Source organism: Simochromis diagramma, unplaced genomic scaffold, assembly GCF_900408965.1.
Source record: "Simochromis diagramma unplaced genomic scaffold, fSimDia1.1 OVJJ01000005.1, whole genome shotgun sequence".
Taxonomy (NCBI): domain Eukaryota; kingdom Metazoa; phylum Chordata; class Actinopteri; order Cichliformes; family Cichlidae; genus Simochromis; species Simochromis diagramma.
The window spans coordinates 1,286,880-1,304,884 of record NW_024387097.1 but is presented as its reverse complement, the minus strand read 5'-3'; the positions used below and the strand labels follow the sequence as shown (position 1 = coordinate 1,304,884).

Genomic DNA, 18,005 nt, shown 5'->3' with positions numbered 1-18,005 from the left:
AGTGTTCTGGTTAAATATTTCTGCTTGAGAAATGGGAAAAATATTGAATTACTGACAGCTCTAAAGAGATTAAAAGTCAATATTTGGCGTGACCAACAGGGCCTGAATTCTCTTTAGTAAGTTTCTTTATAATTTCTTGAATTTATCCAACATTTCTCGAAGCTTTTCCGAGTAGATTCTTTGGGAATTGATGATTTTTCTTCTGTTATCTGTTAGGATGATCTCATGCTGATTGAATAATGCTGAAATCCAGGTTGTGGGAGGTTAATCTATGACTCACAGCTACATTGTGTATTTTCTGTGCAGGTTTTTTTCTGCATTGAGAGGTTTCTAGATCATTTTCTTGCTGAAAAATTACACACCTGAAAAACCAAAAAACTGCAGATTGCTGTAGATCAGGGGTCTCAACCTTCACGTCTTACTGACGGGAAGAAATATGTGGTTTCTCCCTTAAAGTGACTTTTTTTGTTTGTTGTTGAGTTTCTTGTTTCCTGTTCCTTACATACTGATGATGATTGTCTCAGATAATTTAGGATATCCTAAACTTCCCTCACTTTTAGCAGCAGCAGCAACTGCAACAAAGTGCTTACATATTTCTTTAATGGGCAGGGCCATGATAAGACTCGTGGTGCACATAAACAGTAAAACACAACCAGTGCAGCCGGTTGACCCAGTAAGGTATGAATAAAAAAGTCATCCTTTTCCTTGTTTTGCAGCTTTATGGCAGTTTTTAATGCCTCTGTTAGCTTTCTATTGTGCAGAGCTGTGGTTTCTGGAAAACAGATGACTTTGTCTCCTCGTTTCCTTCTGTGAAATATTTCAGGTAAAGGTAGGTCAAAGGTCAGTGTGAATAGATTCAGCTCAGAACTGCTTGGAGATATAATGTAAGCTACACCATAGTTATAGGTGCGCAATATGATATGACTGTAAACACTGGACAATGTGAGGTATTTCATTGTTAGTTTAATGATCAGACATTGAGCCTCAGAGGGACCAGCTGTATAAATTAAAACAAACAAAAATCCACTGACTCAGACTTATAAATGATATATGACTAGAATCAGGACATAATGTCAAACAGGTATGCGTAAATCATGGGCAATTCATGTATTTTGTAACGGCCGTTCTTACGGTACGTGCAGCGTTAACAGGTGAATTCCACAGTCATTGTGCCACTGTGGGTTTTATCTCAGGAATGTGAATAGAGAACCTCTTTGTTGCAGCTGGGTGGAGACTTCTGAGGAGACCAGTATGTCTTACTCACACTTCCCTGTGAGCACAGACAGGTCCAGAGGACGAGAGACCAACACTGACAGAACTCACAGCAGCCGCTCATTCAGGAACAAAAGGTAAGCAGCAGTCTGAGTGTGGAGTGATATTTCAGAGAGAAGCATTTAAACTTGTGTGAAGTGAAGTAAGCAGCACGGGCAAACAGGCACTGCATATGGTACAAGGAAGTATTCCAGGAAAATTGTGCTGAATGTTACAGATCAGTGAACTTTCTCTCCAGCTGCATCTTTTCCTTCTTTTTGCTGCGTTCGATATATTCGATATATTTAACCAGATCACTGTATTTCTCTAATACCTGTCTAATTGTCTTCCTCTTTTACATCACCTTACTCTTCTCCATCAGACTACTTCTTTCTTTCCTGCCTTAAACATCCTTTCATTGATCCTTTTACATTTCACCCCAGCTGTCATAGGGCGAGAGGCACCAGTCTGTTACTGAACTAACACAGAGACACAGACAACCATCTGTGCTCACATTCACACCAGTTTCTCTTCAGCCTGACAGAAGTTCCTATTGTTCTTAACACAAATAGTTATTATTGTCATCGATATTCCGAAAATGTGGGAATAATGACAAAATCTTCAGACTTGCTCTCACTGAAGTGTAACATATGTTAGAGCGACCAACATTTACTGTCAGTAAGACAAACCCTCACAAATATATATGAGAGCCTCAAACAACACCATGATAGGATGAAGGCACACACACACACACACACACACACACTATATATATATATATATATATATATCTTATATGTCTACACCTATTTTTAATGTAATGCACCAATATGAGACATAAATATTGTGTTTGCACAACGAGAGTCTAAAAGTGACATTTGTTATCAGATTTTAAGGGTTTCCTGTTTTGTTCGTATTGGGTCAAAAAAGAAAAATTAGAATATGTATAAATTATTTTTCTATGCATGAATAACTTTATAACCGCATTAAGTAACTGTGATAAAATCATCTGCTTTGAGAGTAAACACGGAAATGCACAAAAATCAAATCAAATGTCACCTGTTGATATCAGAGTGTCTCTGTCTTGTGTTTCCACTCCTGGCTTACAGGATGCTTTACACTGAGTTACTGCAACTGTGGCAAAATTCGGTCGAGGCTGTGGATGCGAAGGACTGGCCAACAGCTCTGGCCAAACTCAATGAGATCAGTGAGCCCACTTCTCGCACGCTGTTTAATACTGCCTCATGTTACCTGGCCCTGGGGCAGCTGGATTTGGCCTTGAAGGTGAGTCACTCCAAATGATTGAAATGGAAACATCTACAATCTTTAACCAGTGGCTGTCAGGGATTACTGGTTATTTCACAAACGCTGTCAAATCAGGAAACGTCCTGGACTTTCCAGGTTGTAAATGAGCAAACTGAGCATCGTATGTGGATCATTGGTGTGTGTGTGTTTGTGTGTGTGTTGTGTTTGTGTGTGTGTGTGTTTGAGAGAGAGAGAGATAAAGAGAAGGAGTGAAGATGAAGAAAAACATACAAAGAAGGTCAATAAAAAGCTGTACATGCATTATTATTTACTGTATCACTCGTGAGTATACACACACGTACAGTAAAGCTTTGATGTCGTCTTTCCCCTCTCTGCTATCCAGGCTTTAGACTTAACCATTGCTAAGGATGAACGCCTTGCTGTCGCCTTCTTCCAGCGAGGAGCAGTGATGATGGAGATGGGCAGGTAAGAAGGACCATTTCAAACTAACTCGTAGTCTGTGTACATATTACCATTTCTCAAAAAGACGCTGTGTAAAGTGTCAACATAAACAAGATGTGATGATTTATATACGAGAGAGTCAGACTGACAGAAGGCTACGCTTCCAGGAGCACTCACCCAGTAATAAATCCTGATTATTCAGCTAAAGTCCGAACAGGTCAGTCCATCTGAGTGCTAACACAAAGAGACAAACAATATTTACTTTTTAATATGATGGATTATTAATAAGATTTAAATGAGAGCTAAACATAAAATCTGGTAATAGTTGCTAACGCTCGACTTCATGACAACTTAAGATTTTGCCTAATAAATGTGAACAAAGAGGCAGAGAACAGGATGTGCCGAAATACACAATTTAAATACACAAAAATAACCAAAAATCATATAATTCATCCATCATATGCAGTACGCCATATGTTAATTCACTAAATACATTAAAGAGTGTATTATGAGGAGTATGGGAGACGGCCTGTGGACCATTGTGGTGGAAAGCTGGAACAGACAATAAAACTATTGTGAAATTTTCCTTTGTACTGATACACCAGAGACCCACAGGTGTGGGAGGTGGGCTGGGATTAGTTCCTGGCAACTCATTTCTGAGTCGACCAACTGAGGAAAAAACATCTAAAACTAAGAAACAGAGATTACGTTAAATTTGAAAACAGCTTATTGGAAAATCTGAAAAACTAAAAGAACATTTACATCATTCTTCACTAATGAATACTAAATAATAAATAATAATATATAAAAATAAAATAATAATAATAAATATAAATATAATATTAATATAAATATAAAAATATAAAAATATATATAATAATAATATATATTAATAATAATAACAATAATAATATATATAAAATATAAAAAAAAATAATAATAATAAAAATAATAATAAAATAATAATAATAAAAAAACCACTTAGATGTGTAGCACCTCGCATCACCACCAACGTTACATCATATGCTCCACACAGACAATGAAGAAGAAAAACTGTAAAAATAAACCAAATAAACAGACTGTAACAAACCGCGGCAGACCTGCTCTTCAGCCGCACACACTGACAACAACAACACCACAGCAGGACCCAGTTCACACAGCGGCACCGCAGACCACGCCCCCGCCACACTGATGTAATGTGAAAACACGAAACTACGAAAGATGTTCATGTATTACTAAAACATGACAAATTATGACAGAACAGTTTGGTGCTGGTGTGGTATCTATGTGATTATATTATTTATACAATGTGTGCTATTCAGGTTTTTAAATATACTGCCCGCATTTCTTTCTCTCTCCAGGTTGGAAGAGGCTCTGTCTGACTACATCTGGGCACAGAAACATATGCGAGAGAACGTAGTGATCGACTACAAACAGCTGGGACTGAGATTTAAACTGTACAGCTGGCAGGTCTGACATTCAGCCTCACCTACACACACCTCGACACAAGGACACACCTTCATCAAGGATTCGGTTCAGTGCACATTAAAACGCCATAAAAAGGAAATTCAGCCCCGTGCGGTCTCATCACCACCTTTGTGTAGTTCAAATATCAGCCACACACCTGTGAGCTGTCAAAGCCTCGTTAATGGAAGAAGACACACGTGATGGTTTTGTTACTGGTTCCAAACAACAGTGCCACTGTGTGTGCCACTGTGAGTTTTAAACATTTCATCATCAGATACAGTCAGCATAACGTAAACTACATAACAGCTGTGGTGGTTGTCCAGACAATCGTCCACAAGAATCATACATATCCAGTTTACCAGCTCAGTGCTCAGCGAACATCTGAAATAAAGCACTTTCATTTCAGTTTAAATGCCAAATCTATTCTGGAGAAACAACCTGTGATTCACCAGAAATTGTTTGAATGCACTAAAATGGGCAACTGTGGTATGTTCCAAGGTGTTATACAATGCAGCAGCTGTGTATTGTCAGATGGGCCAGTGGGAGCAGGCCAGGGACGTCCTGCTGTCAGCCTCCCAGGAGAAAGGACCAGGACGAGGGGGGAGCATGGAGGCAGCTTTGGAGAGCATCAGGGTGAGTTCATTTGTTTTTAGTGTTTGTAGCTGTTTTTAGGTTTAAGGTTAAAGACTACTTGGTACGATCCTGGTTTAGCTGAAAAAAAGACCCTGTTGGAAAACCGAACATGTCACAAAGCCTTCCTCAGGTTTTATGGTTACCATGGTATTTATTATTATCCAATCAAATGGACCAGCAGTGAGAATTTTACATGACAAATGACTGCAGAAAGTGCCGATGGAGTCACCTGTTGTTGGTTTAAATAAAACAAATATTTCACCAAAGAAGACTTACAATGATGTCTAAAGCCTAGACTTAAAAAATGAAATATAGGCGCTTAAGTACAAGTGGTGATTTTATTATTCTAAAGTAATATTACAGTAAGACTGTCGCTAAGTAAATCCCAAAAGTTGATTGTGTCCATCTGGACGTAGAGTTTTCAGGGGGAGAAACGTTTCGTCATCATCAGCTGACTGCAGGTTTACAACCTTATAAACGGGATATTTGCACAGTGACTGACACCAGCACCACTGCATGAACACGGTGCTGGGAGTCAGTTTATGATCATGAGACTCTTCACTATAACTTTAAAAACAGAGTAAGCAGGCCCTGGATCCTCTCCTGGTACCTGAGGGTGTGGTGTTTCGTCCCAGGAAACAGGATGTGGAGCAGCTGCAGCAAAGAGACTTCTTGGGAAAAGCAACGGTACGTAGAGAGTGCCTGTGGTACACGTGTTTATCCATCCATTCGTTTTCTTCTGACCCTCTTATCCCTGCCATCACACAGTGAGAAGGCAGGGCACACCCTGGCCACGGTGCCAGCCTGTTGCAGGGCTGACACGTTTAGAATCAGCAATTAACAGTTCAGTTCAATTTTAACGAGATAACGAGAGGATGGGCAGCAGGTGGAGACGCAGCTCGAATCAATCAGACAGAGGACAGAGGAAGCAAAACAGAACACGATACACACAAAATAAACTAGAAACAGATGCAGAGAGAGGACAGAGACAAGACTAGGAAGACAAGCACAAAGACACTGAATGAGACACAGAGAGAAGATGCAAAAGGAACTAAACACCCTCAATTCAATCTGCATCTGTCATGTTGAGTGCTATGCAGCAGGCAGGAAGGAGGACTCAAGTGCAGCAGAGGGAGAGTGAACTTAATGCGCAGCTTTATTCACAGGAACAACAACTTGGCAAAGAAACAAACTTCACAAAACAAACCAAAACCTCAAAAATGAAACCTAGACTGAACTGAACTGACGGGAGGAAACACAGCACAAACCCTAACCTTCAAAGTAAAACAGGAAACACACCGACTGAACTTACAGACTCAGAGACACAAGCTGACAGACAGGGATGACCCGGACAGGCACAGAGACGACACGAGGACAGAGGCTGAACGGCGAACAGGAAATGTCAAAATAAAAGAAGGAGCACAGAGAACAGAGGAAGCATCAAAACCTAAGAACCAGAAATTCACCAGAAACATAACAAGAACTAAACTGAAACAAAAGATGATATTAATCGAAACATCAACACTGAGTCACCAACTCCAGGACAGCATCGAGCGACATACAACATAACGACATAAATGACTGTAAGACAACAAGGTTCAAAAGTCCACAAACTCAAAATGCTGAACTATGACAATTTGATTATTGAAATGATTAAGATGTGCCCTTAAAATACGCTTAAATGAATCCTGGCACATGTATCAGGTTATTTTAACCCAAACAAACCGATAAGTGTAGCTCATTAAAGTAAATATAAACGTCGGCCCTGACTAAATGTATGACAGTTGAAATATGACTAAAACACGTCATTTAAACTGCACTTTATATTCATTCATGTGTAATGCTCTCCCTTTGCAGGTGATTTCCTCCATGATACCCAATGATGATTTTGGAGGCTTTGAGCCTTTGAGGCAGCAGGTGAGCCTGACCACAGCGTATGTGTGACGTTACTGTGAGCTGCTGCAGATGCTAACTGTCTTTGTCCTCTGCACAGAAACCTGGCTTCTACGAGCCGAATGTGGATGGAGCTCAGTGAGTTTGTTACGTGATGACACAGAATATGTGTGTGGCCGATGCTGCTACAGGGCTACAGCAAAGCCGTGCTTGTAGATTTACAGCTTATTTTGTCTGTTACCTGTTAGGGATTCTCGATACATGCAAGTGCGTGTCCCTTACATGGCACGAGGACCAGGACAGCTGACGGTGCCTGGAGGTGCGACGGTGTTTTTATTTGGAGAGGAGAACAGAGATGGGATGGCCACTGTCATATATGATGGACAGGTGAGGAGTGACCTGCAATCTGAAACAATGAAAGAGGGTTTTGAATCTGACAATATGAATATTATATGAATATTATAGTAAGTGGATTTAATCACTTTTATTTAAGCAGCAAAGATTCAAGAACATGGAAGAGACAATAAAAGTGAAACTTTAATTCAAAATAATCTGTATTCAGTTTCTCTCTGGATGAGTTTGAAGTCAAAACCTTTGTTAATATGTGCAAAAATTAATTATGTGCTGATTTGCAATGGTACTGATAAAAGTAGTTGATGGTATTTCAGAGCGCTTAACATATTTTTGCAACTTATCTCTTTGAACTGGTTCATTTCCAAATGAAATGAAAAGTGTGAAGTTATACCACAGTTTAAGACTACAGGCCAGCATCACTCCTCTCCCAATGTTCTAACATTATTTTGATCATAAATATGATTATCACTTTAAACAGACTGACTCTGGCCTTCTAAAGCAGGGGTCCCCAATCCCAGTCCACGAGGGCCGGTGTCCCTGCAGGTTTTAGATGTCTCCTTGATCCATCACAGCTGATTTAAATGGATAAATGACCTCCTCAGCATGTCTTGAAGTTCTCCAGAGGCCTGGTAATGAACTAATCATGTGATTCAGGTGTGTTGACCCATGGTGAGATCTAAAACCTGCAGGGAGACCGGCCCTCGTGGACTGGGATTGGGGACCCCTGTCCTAAAGGTTCCTAGAGCCAGAAAAAAGACAACTGGAGAGCTTTTTCTTTTTGTGCCCCGTCTCTGTGGAACAGCCTCCCTCAAGACCTTAGGCAGGCGTGCTCTGTGCAGGTCTTTAAAAGTCTTACATGTCTTAATTCTATGGCTTTGAGTTTTTACATTTTTACAGTTTTTAACTTGTATTGCTATGTATCGCTTTTATTTTATTTATCTCTTTAGTTTCAGATAGTGGTACAGCACTTTGTTTGAAAGCGCTTTATAAATAAAGTTATTATTATTATTTATATTTTATATAAATCTTAATATGTATTCATTCCTGCTCAGGTTCTTGAGCATGTATTCTTTTGCTGTCACAATACTGAGAATTTCTGTATACAAGCTTTATTTTCATTGCTACAAATCTAATTTTTAGTCGTTTATTTGCAGAGAGGACTTCTGCCAGCATCCCTTCTTCAACCAGCAGATGTCAAGACGTCCAAAGGCAAAAAGGACACTGTAATATACTTCTCTTTGACTAACACAACACACAGCATTCATGTTCATGCCGCCCATTTAAGAGATTTAATGGAGGCACTTTACAGATTGATCAAAATGACATTCTTGCTAAGTTCTTCTCTGCTTCACCCACCGAGATGAGACAGCACAACTGTTGTGTCTGGTGACATTAAATGGATTAAAGGCAACTTCAACAAAAAACACAAGCTTCTGCTCTGTGACAAATCTGTTTTCATTGTGGAAAGAAAACTCTTCGTTATTTATTCTCCTGTTCTGCTTCCTTCCACAGAGAATTTCCAGTGGGATTCCCCTCCCACCAGGACTCAAGCCACCCACTCGCCCACAGTCTCAGCATAGTCCTGCAGCTCCTCCTCAGGGTAAAAATCACTCACACTCTGGTTTATCTTAAACCTTTTTTCATTTCATTTGCTCCTTCAAAGCAACTCTCCGCTGTGAGAGATCATCCCAACGTTACAGCAATGTTTTCTCTGTTTGGTCTCGTGGCTTCATGTTTGCCAGATTTTCTTAACATAAAACATAAAAATACAAAATCTTTATGATGAAACTTGTAACTATGGTTGTAATCACAGTACTCTTAAGATTTGCAGTTGTATTACATTGTTAACAAGACGGACATGAAACCAGGAAAAGGATTACGGTGTGATTTTTTTATTTAAAAGTAAATCTTCTGCCAAATTGTTGTATATGAACGATAACAGCCGCCAGTTTGTTTCATGCTCTGATGAACAAGGATAAAATATTAAAATGTCTGTTGACATGGCAACATAAATTGGTATAGCTGTTTTGTGCTAGTACTAACTTTTGGATACCTGGAGTTGCACCACAGATGAAGTATGAAGGTGCATCCTCCTCACAGACTGAATTAGTACTGAAAAGTAAAGCTTTGTAAAACACAGCAGCCATATTTGTGTCAGTTTTGCTGGTGAAAGAGGACCTAGAATGCAGGATCAGAGCAGGCAGGGATAAAACGAGAACGGCCCTTTATTGGAGGCATAATAGCAACTAAACAGGAAGCAGTAAAAATGCCAAACTCCATGAGAAACTTTGGAAATGCCAGGGAAACACTTGGAGGATCTGGGGAACAGAACTAGAGGAACCGTGGAACAGTAAGAAAGAGGAATGCTAACAGTATCATAAGTACACTACAGATTAAAGAACACAGTGTGATGAAAACGTAAACGGGACTGAGGGTGACAAAGGATGTAAACACATATAAAATAATTAGGGAGGGGGAGACACCATGGAGCACAGCTGGAACTAATCAGGGAAACAAAACAGGGCGAACTATGCTAAATAGAAACAATGCTAAATAGGAACTATGCTAAATAGGAACTATGCTAAATAGAAACAATGCTAAATAGGAACTATGCTAGTTGGCTTTTGCCATTGCCAGCTTGTTCTGAAAATAGATGTGACGGCGAGGGGTCATTTGACTGTTAAACTTCATGCACACTAACCAGTGACTTGACAAACACAAGTCATTAGCCAGTGGTCATATTCTGAAAGAGAAAATCCTTTCTGACACTTTAAATGAACAAAATTTATAAAAAGAACTTCTTTTATTTCATGAAATCAGTAATGATCTGATGTGTAACCAGGTGATATGACAAACTGGGTCTGCTGTGAAGGCCTTATGAAGTTTCTTGTTGACCTGATTTCAGACCCATTGGAAAACTCAATTGCCCGCCTCTGCCATAAACTAATCAGGAATGTCTTTTCCAAAACAAACTATTGGTATCACCCTGTGGTGATCATTAAAGCCAATGCAGATTTTGTTAAGGTACGTCTGTACTTATTCATATTCAGTAAGCCTGTGCATGTTGTGTTGATAAAACGTGATTGAAACATGTTTAAATGAAGTAAGTTGAGCTCTTGAAATATTTTAATCCTTCACAATTTTGTCATTTTATTCCAACACTATTTTACCCCAGTACTACTTGGGCACTTAGATAATTACATTTGTCTTCATATTACATAATGTTCAACAAAGTGTAGAGTCTGGTTAACATAAAAGCTGAATGGATTTACAGCCACTACCATCCTCCTAGCTTTATCCGGGTTGCAGGGGTATAACCCAGAAGTGACAGGTTAAGAGGCAGAGTGCGACCTGGATAGCTCACCAGTCTATCACATAGAGACAAACAACCACTTACATTCACACTTTAGGGTAATTTGGAATCACCAATTAACCTAGCTCTAATAACTGCATGACTTTTAACTGTGGGAGGAAGCCAGAGTCCTCAGACAGAACCCACTGCAAACTAGCCAGATTGTGGATTTGAACCCATGTTCTTGCTATGAGGCAACAGCGCTAACCACCACGCCACCAAGCTGTCAATCGAGGCTCAACAAAAGTAGGAAAGGCTATGATTTCAAGGCTTGATGCAGAATTCTTCCGTACGTTTTTGTCCTTGACAGGTTAAACCACAATAAATAGTGTCGAGCATACATGGTGTGTGTGTGTAGTTGCCTTTTAAAACTCCAGGGATTTTCCTGCAGTTTGAAATCTCGTGCGATCTTGTGAATTTCTTGAGTCCAGCAACTAACCACTCTCACTAGATTGCATCACGTCATCTCAACAAGAACAAATTAAGTTGGTGAATTTCATAAAGATCCTACACGATTTAATTACCTTCACCATAGAAACATGAAATTATTTTCAAATTACAAGTTAGACTTTTGATGCATCTCAATCATCCAGGAAAGTAAATCTCCAAAAGTTGATTCTGTTCATCTGGACGTAGCGTTTTGTGGGAGAAACGTTTCGTCATCATCAGGTGACGTCTTCAGTCTCAGCTGACTGCAGGTTTCAACCTTATAAACAGCACATTTGCATAATGACTGAAACCAGCCCTGAAGGAACAATGGGCTGGGAGGGCAGTTCCTTAATCTTAATTATGCAAATTCTCATGACTATTGATCAACAACCACTGATCAACAACCACTGATCAGTGTCCGTGAGTCCCATTCACAGAGAGGTGGGGAATGGCTGCAATCACAGCATTGTAAGATGGTGACAGATGTACCCTTAGGTCCCTCCTCCATTCAGAGATGGTCTTTCCCTTTTCACGTAAATGGCCTCCTTGACTCCGCCCTCAAACCAGCGCTCCTCCCTGTCCAGGATGTTACATCCTCATCATTGAAAGAGTGTCCACTGGCCTGTAGGTGTAAACAGACTGCAGAGTCCTGGCCTGACGAGGTGGCTCTTCTGTGTTGTGCCGTCCTCTTAGCCAGAGGTTGTTTGGTTTCCCCGATGTATAAATCCTGCCAATCCTCCTGCACTTCACAGCGTACACTATGTTACTCTGTTTGTGTCGGGGACCCGATCCTTGGGCTGGACCAGTTTTTGGCGCAGTGTGTTTTAGGGTTTAAAGGTCACAGAGACCCGGTGTTTAGAAAAAATGCATCTCAGCTGCTCTGATACTCCTGACACGTACGGGATCACTACAGGTTTTCACTTGGGCAGCGGTTGTCCTTCTCTCCTGGATCGGCTGGAGCTTTCTTTAGGAGCCTTTCCAGCTTTGACAAAAGTCCAGCTGGGATAACCACATTTACTCAGGGCCTTCTTGATGTTCTTCTGCCTCCCTGGCTGCTGTGTCAGTGGGGATGGTGTTCACTCTGTGTTGTAGCGTCCTGATGACGCCCAGTTTGTGCTCCAGTGGATGATGAGAGTCAAACCTTAAATACTGATCCGTATGTGTAGGTTTATGGTACACGTCAGCTTTTAGATGTCCCCCATTACTGATGGAAATCTCACAGTCTAAGAAGGCTAACCTGCCACTGTTCATATCCTCCCTGGTGAATCTGATGTGTCGGTCCACCGAGTTAATGTGATCCGTGAATTGTGATCCGTCCTGACATTTGATTTTCACCCAGGTGTCATCCACATATCTGAACCAATGGCTTGGTGGTGTTCCAGGGTAGGATAGCAAAGGCCTCTTTTCCATTTCCTCCATGTACAAATTCGCCACGATGGGTGAAACTGGGGAGCCCATGGCACACCCATGTTTCTGCCTGTAGAACTGAGCCTTGTATGTGAAGTAGGTGGAATGAAGACACAGTTCAAACACACTTGGTCGATGCTGAGAGCGGTCCTGTTGCTGAGGTTGGGGTCATCCTGTAATCTCTTACGGACCGCCTCCAACGCTTCCGTGACTGGGATGCAAATGAAGAGAGATGTAACGTCGTAGTGCAAGTGGTCATGAGAATTTGCATAATTAAGACTGACCTCCCAGCCCATTGTTCCTTCAGTGGGCTGGTTTCAGTCATTATGCAAATGTGCTGTTTATAAGATTGAAACCTGCAGTCAGCTGAGACTGAAGGAGTCACCTGGATGATGATGAAACGTTTCTCCCACAAAACGCTACGTCCAGATGAACAGAATCAACTTTTGGAGAAAGTTAAACTTTTGTAAATGTAACATCCATCATTTTTTACAGTGTAGGCCCAGCTGCCTGTTAGAACAGAGAGCGCACAATTACACAATCAGTCCCCTCTGATAGCCTCCTGGCACCGCCCCCCGAACCCACTGCAACACAACTGAGCCACAATCCATCGACTGTTGGCTGAAGCCGTGTCATAAACAGTCAGATTTGAGTTCAAATTGTTTCAATGTTCAGTAAAGGTCAGGAGAGAGGTGCAACGTGTGCGTGTGCAGACATCTGTAAAACAAGGTGGAGGCTGTCTCGTGATTTGGGGCTGCATCTCAGCCAGTGGTGTTGAGGGTCTCGTCAAAATGGATAAAATTGTGAATGCAGAAAAATGCATGAATATTTTGATGCACTACACAGTATCATGGAAGACTGTCTGTGCCTTTGTGTAATGGATGATGCTACTGCACACACTGTGCAGCTCTTAGGATGGTTTTCCATGAAATCTACTTTACTGGTTATATGTGTTTGGTGAGTTGTTCTTTTTAGTTGTATTGTTGGAAGATAAAGCCTGCACTGAAGACTGGAGATAAAACAACGATTTAAAAAAATCATTGCTGGTTCTAGTGGCTTTCATCCTTTTTGTGTTTGCTGATATGCACCTTACTGTGGTTTCCCTGCAGGACATCTTACCTCAGACACACCTCCTCCATCTTACATTACTGCCACCCACTCTGAGACTCCCAAATGCACAGCCAAAGCACGAGAGCAGGTAAATCCTCCTTCGAAAGATGAAAGCCGATGCACTGAAAGAAGGACTCACAGCTGATTGCCTCGGACACACAAATGCACACACTTTTTCCCTGATCGAAATATAATAAGTTTTGTGCATTTGAAGAAAGCGTTTTGTAAAGTTGAACTTAACAGCGTAATGTTGATTTGTTCCAGTTAAGTCACTGTGACACTGGAGGACAGCAGACGTGTTTGATTTTGGAGTAAATATTCTTGTCCTGACACGTGAATATTGGTGCTGCTGGTTAAACAGCGTTGTGAAGGTTTCACTTTGGGCTCTGATATGAATTTTTTGCTAAATTATTCAGGTGAGTAGAGAGAAGTCTTTGAATCAAACAACAACAAGCACAAAACATTAAAACCTAGTAAGATTCCTGAAAATCAAATGATCTTCAGTCATTAGACGGTTTGTTGAGATTTCACGACACAGCGCATGCATGCAGTGCTGCAGATGTTTGTGACACTGGTATGTTGTCACACCTGTTCTGAGCTAAAACAAAACTCAAATCTAAACTAATCACTTATTTGTTTGAGTTTCTTTCCAAACTTATTTAACATACCAGCCAGCAGTGAAGCAGTTTGCAGAAACATGAAATAAGTCACTTAGCTAACAATTTAATTGCCCGTACAGCATTTAGAAATGTCCAGTACGTCATCAGTTGTCTGACAGCGAACAGCAAATTACACAACCAGTTACAGCAGTGTATAGCTCCAGCCTTTCCATGGAGCTCATCGTGTGTCTGCAGTAGCCGAGGAAGGACAAACCCAACACTGGGTACATACTGGGCCTCATGTTATGTTTGAAATGATGACTGCAGGTGAATGATATAATGACATAATGAATGAATGAGGGCTATTCAGTTGGTTGGCTGCAACCACACCGCTACACAGGCAGCTTTAGTTCACAAACCTTAACAAAAAATAGACAAAAAATTATATCTAAAAAACCTGTTTTCCGATGATTTATCTTTAGACGCTCTTGTATTCGCAGCATGCCAGCTCAGCTCAGAGAGCAGAGGCAGACTCTGTGGTGGTGAAGGTTCACTACATTTACACTGTGGCTCTGTCTGTCCCTCTGGACACGACATACAGTGAACTTAAGGAACGAGTCGCAGAGAAATTGGACCAGCCGGCATCTCATCTGCGCCTCAGGTAACAGCAGAAGCTGACAAACAAATGCCCTCCATCAGAGTAAGAATGTTACAGTGTGCACAGACATCTGACATGAACAGGCAGAAGATTTTCCTTTTCTGTATTTTCCTGCTCATCTGCCAGTTTTTCATCTATTTTCCTGCTGATCCACCACTTCCTCTCACTCCCTCGTCCTCTCTCATTAGACGTAAGCACCACGGCTCCTGCGTGCTGACACCTCTGGACGGGGAAATCGAGTCAGCTCACACTGTGCAACGGTTGGCTGAGGCCGGCAGAGCTACCCTGTGGTGCCAGGTTTGTATCTAAACTAAATATGGTGGTGGAGGTGTCACAGCAACACTGCCACCAGCTTCCCCACACGTTATAAATGTTGTGTTAGTTTATGTTCATAACAAGGCAGGAAGCCTGAAATGGCTTGGACGGGAAGAGGAGGGATGATTATAGTTATTATAGTGGGCAAAGGATTGAAATATGGAGCTGCAAGGCAGGAACAAAAGAGGAAGATTTATGGATGTAGTGAAAGAGGACATGCACAAGGGTGGTGCGACAGAAGAGGATGCTCGGAAAGGGTGACGCTGACACAGAAGATCTGCTGTGGAATAACTAAAAGCAGCAGAACAGAATCAGACATGAATGAATGGCACGGGTTTGTTCAGCTGCTCTATCTGCCAAAGGTGCTACTTTGGTGAGTCAAAGTTTAGAATACATTTTAGTCTATAAACTGATTCAATCTGTCTGTCTGTCTGTCTGTATCCTTCGAGCTCGGGTCCTCTACCAGAGGCCTGGAAGCTCGAGGGTCCTGCGTAGCTCTTCCCCTCCATGCATATATTTATATATGCATGTGTGTGTGTGTGTACTAACTCATTCAATAATTTTTCTTTTTTTTATTTCTACAAAACTTTCATACGTTTTGTTCCATGTGTACATTTCAATGTGCACAAAAATGTGGAGGTAGTGTTTGTACAGAAATATGTGAAAAACTATCAAAGCTAAAGGCTTCAGATATTCACGGGTTCTTCTCACCAACAAAATAAATCAGGACGTAATTTAGAACAGATACATCTGAAATGTTGCAGTAACGACTTACTGAAATTTAAAAAAAATCAAGCAGTCCTGTTAGGTCCCATATTTGAGCACATACTAGTACAAAATACTTTACACTGCAAAAGACAGCAAGTAACTTTGTCTTAGTTATTTCAGCTTTAAATATTCTATTTATCAATGATGCAAAAATAAAACACGAACATGAAATTTTGCCACACTTTTAAAGAAAATGTTATTTACATTTAACTGTTTGTCTTTTTGTGTCGAATTGTAACACACACCAAAAGATGTGAAGATGCTTCTCTAATGATATCTCAGCTAGTTTACAGGTTCGCTCTCTTACTCACACTGTGCTACTGAACTGCAGAAAGAAGATCCCCTGGCCGGCCGTACTATCCTCTACCAGATGGTGGCCCTTTATGATTATGATGCTCAGGGGCCCGAAGACCTGGAGTTCAGTGAAGGTGACACTATTGACATCCTCGGTGAAGGTGAGGCTCCACGGCTCAAAGTGAAACTTCTAATCATTGTTTTTGTCTGCAATTCGAATTGATGCTACATTCCTGGGTCATCTGTTTAGATGCAAAAAGTATTAATTTCCTCTTTGTTTCTCTGTTACACTCGTTTGTAGTTAACCAGGAGTGGCTGGAGGGACACTGTGCAGGAAGTATTGGGATTTTCCCCGGCTGCTTCGCCTACAGGGAGAATAACAATATCACTACGAGCTCAGAGATTTTGTAATCAAAAGTTCATTGTTGCATTAATTTTTTAAAGCACCTATTATTCTATGAATTGTAACAGTTTACAGGCTTGGAGCAAGCAAACAGGCACGAGGCTGTTAAGTGCACCAAGTGCTATCTTCACTATGCTTTGAAGATCTTTTTTTAACAGAAACTTTTGTTTAAGAACATTATACATGAAAACAATCATATTGGTGTATCCATCATTACCATATAATCTTTATTGCATGTTTGATAAAAAATCCTTTGTATCATATTATTAACGTATATACTCTCAAGTGTGATATCAGACACTTCCTGGTTCATGAGCTTCTGTTCCCGAGTCAGTCACGTCTCAGTGTGAAGCCTGTGTCTCCGAGTCTGTCTTTGCATATGTGTTGTGTTTCCTGTCCTATGTCCGTGTATCCTGCTTTGCTTCCTTTGTCTCGTTATGTCGGACTAGCCCCAGCTGTGCCTCCTTCCTGTTTCCCATTACCTTCGCCCTTCGTGTTTGTCTCTGTTAGTTGTCGTGTCATACCCTCGCAATGCTGTGGTTCGTCCTCTGTGCTCCAAGTAACTCTAATTCTCAGGTCCTGGTTTATTTTCTAGTGTTGTAGTGAGTTTTCTGTTTCTAGTTTTGTTTTATACTGATAATAGTGACTTCAGCAATAAAGCTGCTGCTTTCAGTTAAATTTCCTGCGTTGGGGTCCTGCATCCTGCCCGCCATACAGCAAAGCATCACATGATTATTCACATGTATACAGTATGCATGCATACACATGTTCACAGACATATATATGTAGATTTATATAAACAAGCTTTAGTTGAAAACATGAGAGAGACAAGTACAAGTACATCATATTACCCCCCCCCCTCATTTTTTTTCTACCAAACTTGGCAAAACCCAAAAGCTCTGTTATCTGTCTCTATAACAAACAGTTTATTAAAAAGAACTTCCACTCCTGCATCTAACACTGATTTTAGAGGAAGATACACATTTACGATATTTGCAAACATGATACAAAAGCTGTGGATCACCCGGAGGACCCCAAACTTAAGATTTTTAACCCAACTCTACATGGCACCGAGCATCAGTCCCTTTCAGATGCTGAATCTCAATGTTGACATTTTCCAGCGGTATAGACCAGCCCACAACATGCTGACTGTCGGCTTACAGCAGAGGCAGGAACACAAGGTGTAGGCAGTGTCTGCAACAGCTGGGGTGGAGCTGAAACCAACACACACCTCAAAATGTCGCTGTGACAAACGTAACACAGGGTTTATTGTGGTTCATGTGGTGTTCTTTGGATTTCTGTGAAAAATAGCACACGGCCTTATCAAAGACACCTGCAAAACTACTGTGCTTGTACCCTGAGCTT

The 18,005-nt window shown here is 40.9% G+C and overlaps 1 protein-coding gene across 5 annotated transcripts; it reads left to right on the top strand.

Moving 5' to 3' along the window:
- The first annotated feature begins 18 nt into the window (after positions 1 to 18).
- On the top strand, positions 19 to 17,318 carry LOC120742995 (NADPH oxidase activator 1-like). 5 transcript variants are annotated; one of them, XM_040046545.1, is made up of 17 exons: positions 19 to 116; positions 1,224 to 1,349; positions 2,361 to 2,535; positions 2,900 to 2,982; positions 4,320 to 4,428; positions 4,924 to 5,058; positions 5,638 to 5,745; positions 6,916 to 6,975; positions 7,052 to 7,089; positions 7,200 to 7,338; positions 8,460 to 8,528; positions 8,818 to 8,905; positions 13,603 to 13,691; positions 14,703 to 14,863; positions 15,049 to 15,157; positions 16,275 to 16,398; positions 16,539 to 17,318. In XM_040046545.1, exons 2-17 carry the CDS (start codon positions 1,252 to 1,254, stop codon positions 16,646 to 16,648), a joined length of 1,695 nt encoding a protein of 564 aa, XP_039902479.1. In that variant the 5' UTR covers positions 19 to 116; positions 1,224 to 1,251; the 3' UTR covers positions 16,649 to 17,318. The 5 variants fall into 5 exon arrangements, with proteins under 5 accessions (XP_039902479.1, XP_039902475.1, XP_039902476.1 ...); XM_040046541.1 differs by lacking the exon at positions 19 to 116 and adding an exon at positions 574 to 678; XM_040046542.1 differs by lacking the exon at positions 19 to 116 and adding an exon at positions 699 to 829.
- The last annotated feature ends 687 nt before the right edge of the window (positions 17,319 to 18,005 follow it).

What these genes read in the sequence shown, in the direction of transcription:
- LOC120742995 (XM_040046541.1), top strand. Translation starts at nt 602, where the DNA reads ATGGGCAGGGCCATGATAAGACTCGTGGTGCACATAAACAGTAAAACA. An exon ending in GTGATGATGGAGATGGGCAG is followed by an intron (nt 2,983 to 4,319) that starts GTAAGAAGGACC and finishes TTCTCTCTCCAG; the next exon opens with GTTGGAAGAGGCTCTGTCTG. An exon ending in CCGAATGTGGATGGAGCTCA is followed by an intron (nt 7,090 to 7,199) that starts GTGAGTTTGTTA and finishes GTTACCTGTTAG; the next exon opens with GGATTCTCGATACATGCAAG.